We start from the raw sequence: 8373 nt of genomic DNA on the forward strand, positions 1-8373 counted from the left end.
GTTTGCATCCGTTTTTGTCATCCGTTGGATCCGTTTTTTGCGGATCCGTTTTTCCACTCCTCCAAAATGGGATGCTCCCAAATATGATTCGCTCTTGGAAAATGCTCTCAAATGTGATTGGATGCTGGAAACTAGGGAGAAATATATCTAGGGTGTTGTGATACAATTTCTTTGAAAGGTTTTAGAGCTAGTGGCAGCGATGGAAGGAGTTAGTGCGAGTCTGGAAGGAGTTATTGCGAGTATTGACAGCTTCTGTGTGGAATTGGATCTTCACTTGAATCGGTTGGCAATTATTGCTATCGAGAGGGAGAAAAGAAGACTGCGAATCCTGCGTATGAGGAGACGGCGCCAGTGGATTCATCCCATTAATGCGCAGAGGTTCACCCGTGGCGTTTTTTCCACACTGTACCTGGAATTGAGGGAGAATCCGGACAAGTTCTTCAACTACGTGCGCATGCGGATGGAATTCTTTGAGATATTGGTGGATCGTGTTGGAGAACAAATCCGGAGAAGGGACACCTACATGCGGTTTTCTATATCACCGGCGGAGCGTTTGATGGTGACCCTTCGGTAAGTTATCTACCTTTTAAAATGTTTCAGATTCTGCAGGCTTTTATTGTTATGTTATGGCTTGTAGTTTGTATTAATTTTACTTTTTTTCCCTTTTTTTAAGATTCCTGGCAACTGGAGAATCCTTCACCTCCCTCCATTTCCAGTTCCGGATTGGGATTTCCACTATTGCTGGAATTGTACAACAGACCTGCCGGGCATTATGGGATTCTCTACAGGAGGAATACATCCCAGAGCCAACACAGGAGAGGTGGCTGGAGATTGCAGAGAAGTTTCAAGATATCTGCCAGTTTCCAAACTGCATCGGTGCCGTGGATGGCAAGCATATCAGGATTGTGAAACCCATGGGATCTGGTTCACAGTTTTACAACTATAAAAAATACTTTTCCATTGTGCTAATGGCCATTTCGGATGCAAACTGCAAATTCATTGCCGTGGACATTGGTGCATACGGTCGTTCTAACGACTCACAGGTATTCAAGAGTTCCACCATGGGCCGTCGCTTGTATGGAGACAATTTTAACTTCCCACCTCCAAGACCACTCCCTGGAACAACAGGCCCACCAATGCCTTTTGTGTGCGTTGGCGACGATGCTTTTCAACTTTCAAAACACCTACTGAAGCCATATGGTAGTCGTGGATTAACACACCAGAAAAGAATCTATAACTATCGGTTAACCAGAGCGCGCAGAGTGGTGGAGTGCGCGTTTGGAATTTTAACTGCAAAATGGAGAGTCCTGTTAACGGCCATGAAAATGAAAACAGAGACTGTGGATGAGGTGGTAAAGGCCTGTGTAATCCTGCACAATTTTGTCCTTTCAAAGGAACCAGTTTCCATCGATGACAATGTGTATGAAACCACCTTGTGGGATTATGAGCAGCAAACTTTTCGGAGTACTGGTTCAGTGGCAAGAATTAGGGATACCTTTGCAGATTATTTTGTTACACCAGAGGGACAAGTGGACTGGCAATAGTAAGTAATTTTTTTTTTTTTTTTATCTGAAATTTTACCAAGTGTTTGCTTTGCACAAGCATTGTGTTTTACCATGTGATTTGGTTAATTTTACACTTTGCAGTGTTAACAATTGTTGGGTACCAAGCGTAAAGACTTTGCAGTGTTAACAATTGTTGGGTACCAAGCGTAAAGTTATCCAAGTGTTGTGTACCAAGCGTAAAGTTACCAAGCGTAAAGTTACCAAGTGTTGTGTACCAAGCGTTTTACACTTTGAAATGTTCACAAGTGTTGGTTATCAAATGTTGTGCTACCAAGTGTTTTTTTGTACCTTGTACACCACCGGTGTACTGTGAAATATTACCCAGGGTTGTGTGTTGTGTTAACAAGTGTTGTGTTTACCTTTTACACCACTGGTGTAATTTGAATAAAGAAGCAAAAAATAAACATCACAATAAAGTTTTTTGAAAAAAAACAGTTTATTTCTGACAATTTGTATTAACTGTATTTTTTTTTTTTAATTTTTTTTCTTAACTTTTTTTGTAACTTTTTTTGGTATTACCTTTTTGGTAACTTTTTTTTGGTATAATATTACCTTTTTTAATTTTTTTTGGTATATTACTTTTTTAATTTTTTTTTGGTATATTACAACAGAAAAATTACAAACTATGATACTGTTGGGTGGAGATAGTATTGGAGGGGGGGTTAACAGGGTTGACCACATCGAGGGGGGTAGGGGACTGGGGAGGGAGTTGGTGAGGACCAGAAGTGGAAGGGGGGTTTAACACATGTGGTTGGGACGGGAGTGGATGGACAGACGAGGTTTGTGGGTACATTGAAGGTGTATGTGGGGGTGGGTATGGCGAGGGCATTGGGGTATAATGCAATGGGGAAGGTAGGTACTGGGAAGAATGGAATGGGGAACTAGAGAAAGGAGAGGGAGTGGTAGGAGGAGGGACGGCTGTGTGATTGATGGTGGTGGAAGGATGGACGGGGGGAGGATGGACTGTGGAAGGATAGACAGGGGGAGGATGGACTGTGGAAGGATAGACAGGGGGAGGATGGACTGTGGAAGGATAGACAGGGGGAGGAAGAGATGCTTCAGCAAGCACTTCCACTAGAGCATTCTGACAGGCTTGCATCACACGCATCTGCTGGTGAGTACTTAAACCTTCCATTTGCCGGACAACAGAATGAAAAAAGGTATGTCTCGGTGTCTGGTTTGATTCTAAACTCATCTGTTCCATGTATCTTCTGAGTTCCATGATACTTTGATTGATCATGGTCAACCCAGAAGATAACCGTTGTCCATAAGTGTGGAAACCGTGTTGAACAGTTGAGTTTAGACTCAAACAGTCAGACAAGGTCATCCTTTCCTGACTCCTCAGACGCTGCCGGCCAGAACCAAAAGTTGGTCGAGATGTTGCGGCAGTGTCTGAGGGGTGGGGAACAGGGAACAAGTCGTCACCAGCAGCTTCATGTGATGAAGTCTGCCCTGCTGCTCCAGTGCTGGTGGAGGGGATAGAGGGATCAGACAAGAGGGTAGGTACAGAGGGGTCGGATACCTCGATGTGGTCACCGGGGGCGGTCTCACTAGGGATCACTCCAGAGGGACGCAACTGTGATGCAGACTCCCGAGTGCTGCAGATGGTGCTAAAAAAAAAAAAAAGAAGAAAAAAATGTATATTAAAAATATTGATATTTAATTTAAGTCTGCTGAAAAAAAAATTGGTTAAACATTTCTACTACAGGAATTGTTTGGGGAATATTTACCTTCTGCACGCCATTGTAGATCGCAGGAACGCCAGGGCTTGGTAGTTTTTGTACTGGGGTCCCCGGCGTCCTCCCGACGATCCACTCGGGGTCTGAATCTCTTTGTTGTAGTCCCTCTTGAAGCGATCCCGGAGCGACCGCCACCGTGTGATAACCCTGTCACCTGTGAAGCAAAAAAAAAAAAAAAAAGGTTTAGTATTCAACACTTCACATGCTGGAAATATAAAGTTACTGAAGTTGTAATACTTACGCACAAAATCCCTGGCCCTCGCATTGAGTTCCTCCCAGTTGTCAATAACTGAAGAACAGACTTCATCCCAGAGCCGTCGTGTGGTTGGTTGGTCGGCATGAAGACGGTTTGCCATGTTCCACAGCGGCTCCCGGATTTCCACCTCATGGATGAGGTCATCACTATCAATAATGACACCCTCCTCCTGATGTCTGCGGGGAGCACGCTGTGAAACCTGTGAAGATAAAAAACAAAACAAAAAGCAAAAAATTACATTATATTCAAACACATGATGTTCATTTAAACAATTATCAAAATAGGGTTACTTACCGTTTGCCGACCACCAGAGGCATCACCTTGACGACCCTGGGATGTCCTGGGAGTCACTCTAGTGCGGGCACCGGATTCTGAAGACTGTGGGAAAAAAAAAAAAAAATGTTTGGATGGATGCAATTATGGTGTGCACTGTGATGAATGTTTGTGTTGGGTGTAGCATTATGTATCTGTGTATGTGCTAAACTTACAATCTGCGCACCCCCTCCGTGTGTCTCTCCACCCTGCACGTCTCCTCCTGGAAGCTCCTCTGAATCAGCTTCCTGTTAAAACATAATAGGATAGTGTTTTTAACCACAAAAAAATTATTTTAAATAAAAAATAAACAAAATTTTTTTTTACCTCAGCTCGCTGATGATGTGAGGGGGAGCTTTCAGGAGAAGACATTACGGCTTGGGGCAGCTGTGTTGCTTCCTGAACTGATCTGCAAGTATAAACACACTTGTTAAGCTACTATACAAAGTATCATAATAAGCTTTCAGGTTTTTATACTTACAGGGAAAATGTTTGGCTGGCAGTATCTGCTTCGGCCTGGCTGGCAGTCTCTGTTGCGGTCTGGCTGGGCCTCTCTGCTGCAGCCTGGCTGGCAGTCTCTGTTGCGGTCTGGCTGGGCCTCTCTGCTGCAGCCTGGCTGGCAGTCTCTGTTGCGGTCTGGCTGGGCCTCTCTGCTGCAGCCTGGCTGGCTCTCTCTGCTGCTACCCTGCTGGTAGTGCTTGAAGTGATCTGCAAGTATAAAGAGACTTGTTAAGCTACTATACAAAGGATCATAAGCTTTCAGGTCTTTATACTTACAGGGAAACTAATGGTTGCCTGTACGCCGCGGTGTGGCTGTTCCTCTCTGCTGCGGTCAGGGTTGTTTCTGCTGCGGTCTGACCGGTCATGTCTGCTGCGTTGATCCCTGCTGCGGTCTGAATCTCTGCTACGGTTGGGCTGGCCGTGTCTGCCGGTATGGTGGCGCTTCATTGTGTGAACTGAAAGAAAATGATATGAAAGTTTTAAAAAAAAACAAAAAAAAAAAAAAACCACATTTTGTATGTGTAATTCCCTGAAACTAATTATACGCAATTTTAAGTGTTTGCATGTCTACATTCCCTTATCTCAGAGTGTAACCAGTGATTGAAGGTGTCTAATATTTTGTGTAAACCTACTTTCTTTGTGTTTTGTAACTGAGTGTAACCAGTAATTGAAGGTGTGTAATTGCTGTGTATACCAGTTTGCATTCCCTGAAACTCTCACCGAGAGTGTAACCAGTGATTAAAGGTCTCACCGTGTAACCAGTGATTGAAGGCGTGTAGTGTGTAATTGCTGTGTATACCAGTGTTTGCATTCCCTGAAACTCTCAACAGAGTATGTAACCAGTGATTGAAGGTGTTTAATTTCTGTGTATACCCACTGTGTTTGCATGGTTTTGAATTCCCTGAAACTCAGTTGTGTATACCCATTTTTTCATGGTATGTTGCAATCTCACTTTTAACCACACTTGTATACCAGAACACTTCAATTACCTTTATGGTAACTTAATTTTACCTTTTTTAAAATGATACAAAGTAGATTTTTTCAAAACAATTTATTTATTTTTTTTTTTTATTATTTTTTTTTTTTCCAAAAAATAGGAGCTACTCTGCTCTTTATTTTAAATACCACAATACATGAAAAATAAAAAAACGCAAACACGCATAACACACAGCCAGGCTACACACTCCAGGTGTCTTGCAGGTGGAAGATTTGCAGCGGAGTTTGAAATTCTATCAGTCAGGCTGGTGTTTGATGTCTGGTTCGGTTTCTTCAGTGTGGCTGTTGCCAGATGTCTGGGCACAAACCACATACAATACCATTTAGGCCGGTTTCACATTTGCACTTTATAGCGCAGCGATGGCCTGCACACGTCCGCCACAAATCCCCACCTACTACTGCACATGAATGCTTGCGATCTGCGCACCCTATCTTTATCATAGGGTGCACAGATGGTGCGCTGGCAGGATTTTACAGTGTGCTGCGCACTTTTGAAGGTGTGCCGTGCGCGCCAAAATGCAACATGCTGCGTTTGGCGCGCAAGGGCACACCTTCAAAAGTGCGCAGCACATGGTAAAATCCTGCCAGCGCACCATCTACGCACCCTATGATAAAGATAGGGTGCGCAGATCGCAAGCATTCATGTGCGCTAGTAGGCGGGGATTTGTGGCGGACGTGTGCAGGCCATCGCTGCGCTATAAAGTGCAAATGTGAAACCGGCCTAAATGGTATTGTATGTGGTGTTATTGGGCACAGACATCTACATTAAAACACCAGCCTGACTGATACAGTCAGGCTGGTGTTTGATGTAGATGTCTGTGCCCAATAACACCACATACAATACCATTTAGGCCGGTTTCACATTTGCACTTTATAGCGCAGCTATTTCCTGCACATGTCCGCCACTAATCCCCACCTACTAGCGCACATGAACGCTTGCAATCTGCGCACCCCATACTAAAGATAGGGTGTGCAGATCGCAAGCGTCCATGTGTGCTAGTAGGCGGTGATGACTAGATGGGACGGGGATTAGTGGTGGACGTGTGCAGGTTATCCCTGCGCTATAAAGTGCAAATATGAAACCAGCCTTTACACCACACAATCACAGCAAGAAATACAATATTAAAGTTGTATGAAAATAACATGCAGTACACATGCAACAGAAAAAAAAAAAAAATGCAACACACACACACACACGCTCCAGGGGTCTTGCAGGTGGTAGACTTGCAGCTGTGCAGACAGGTTTTATAGCTCTAGTTGAATCTTCTGTCAGGCAGGCTGGAGTCTGATATCTTGCTTGGAGTATTCAATGTTGCTGGTGCCGGATTGTCTGGGCCCAATTACACCACATACAATACACCACCCAATCGCAGCAATCACAGCATAAAAAATACAATATAATTACAGTTGTATGAAAATAAAAAGCAGTACACATGCAACAGAAAAAAAAAAAAAAAAAATGGAAAGAAAAAAAAAAAAAAATGCACACACAGGCCACACACATACACACACACGCTCCAGGGGTCTTGCAGGTGGTAGACAGGTTTTATAGCTCTAGTTGAATCTTCTGTCAGGCAGGCTGGAGTCGGATATCTTGCTTGGAGTATTCAGTGTTGCTGGTGCCGGATTGTCTGGGCCCAATTACACCACATACAATACACCACTCAATCGCAGCAATCACAGCATAAAAAATACAATATAATTACAGTTGTATGAAAATAAAAAGCAGTACACATGCAACAGAAAAAAAAAAAAAAAAATGGAAAGAAAAAAAAAAAAAAAAAATGCACACACAGGCCACACACATACACACACACGCTCCAGGGGTCTTGCAGGTGGTAGACTTGCAGATGGGCAGACAGGTTTTATAGCTCTAGTTGAATCTTCTGTCAGGCAGGCTGGAGTCTGATATCTTGCTTGGTGTCTTCAGTGTTGCTGGTGCCGGATTGTCTGGGCCCAATTACACCACATACCATACACCACTCAATCGCAGCAATCACAGCATAAAAAATACAATATAATTACAGTTGTATGAAAATAAAATGCAGTACACAAGCAACAGAAAAAAAAAATATAAAAAAAAAAAAAACAGACATGCAACACTCGCAGACCACACACACACACACACACACACACACACACACACACACACACACACACACGCTACACACTTGCAGGCCATACACAGAAATGTCATAGGTATACTCACACTTGGTAAAGCTGGTACTGGCAGGCCTCTTGATAGCTGTGGCTGCAGGCTTGGTGGGTGTCTGGCAGGCTGGGTGGTCTGGCAGGCTTGGTGGCTGTCTTGCAGGCTTGGTGGCTGTCTTGCAGGCTTGGTGGTGGTCTGGCTGGCTTGCTGTCTGGCTGCTACTGCATGTCTGGGCCCAATTAGCCCATCTTATATAGTTTTGGGACTGTCTGGAAAAGTATCTTTTTTTCTGGGCATGCGCAGTGCGATTTTGCGGATCCTGCCGGCGGATTCCGCAAAATCGCGGATCTCGGCGGATCCGCCGCCCATAGGGCCCCATTCTACCGCATGGCTGATGACGGCGGATCCGCCGTCATCCGCCATTTTGACGCCGAAAAAAAACGTTACATTCTCCGTCCCCCTCAGACAGAATCCGCAAAGAATTTTGCGGATCCGCCGAATATCGGACGCAACGGACGACCATCCGTCAAAATCCGCCACTAATGTATCCCAATGGGGAAATTGGCGGATCCGCAACAAGAAAAAGCGGATCCGCCAATTTCAAATTTTGGCGGATTGTGACTGATGGCAAAAAACTGAAGTGTGAAAGAGGCCTATGGGACAAAAAAAAAACGGATCCTGCAAAAAATGGCGGATCCGTTTTTTTACGGAAAACAACGGATTTTGACGGATTTGAAAAAACGGAAGTGTGAAACAGGCCTTATACTTTGAAACAACACCTCAGCAATATCATTGCTGATCAATACGCATACCTAAGTCTCCATCTCAAGGCCACCCACCTTGAGATACATA

The 8373-nt window shown here is 44.1% G+C and overlaps 1 protein-coding gene across 3 annotated transcripts; it reads right to left on the reverse strand.

The window, feature by feature from the left end:
• Positions 1 to 1691: 1691 nt before the first annotated feature.
• Positions 1692 to 8169, reverse strand: LOC141085632 (uncharacterized). 3 transcript variants are annotated; one of them, XM_073571167.1, is made up of 6 exons: positions 7579 to 8169; positions 4650 to 4828; positions 4354 to 4580; positions 4200 to 4281; positions 3296 to 4120; positions 1692 to 3175 (listed from the first exon to the last, which is right to left on the reverse strand). In XM_073571167.1, exons 5-6 carry the CDS (start codon positions 3658 to 3660, stop codon positions 2182 to 2184), a joined length of 1359 nt encoding a protein of 452 aa, XP_073427268.1. In that variant the 5' UTR covers positions 3661 to 4120; positions 4200 to 4281; positions 4354 to 4580; positions 4650 to 4828; positions 7579 to 8169; the 3' UTR covers positions 1692 to 2181. The 3 variants fall into 2 exon arrangements, 2 of the variants coding, with proteins under 2 accessions (XP_073427268.1, XP_073427269.1); XM_073571168.1 differs by having other exon boundaries at positions 3296 to 3458; positions 3546 to 4281.
• Between the last annotated feature and the right edge of the window lie 204 nt (positions 8170 to 8373).

This window comes from Dendrobates tinctorius, unplaced genomic scaffold (assembly GCF_039654945.1).
Source record: "Dendrobates tinctorius isolate UK_male_01 unplaced genomic scaffold, ASM3965494v1 ptg000028l, whole genome shotgun sequence".
Classification (NCBI taxonomy): Eukaryota; Metazoa; Chordata; class Amphibia; order Anura; family Dendrobatidae; genus Dendrobates; species Dendrobates tinctorius.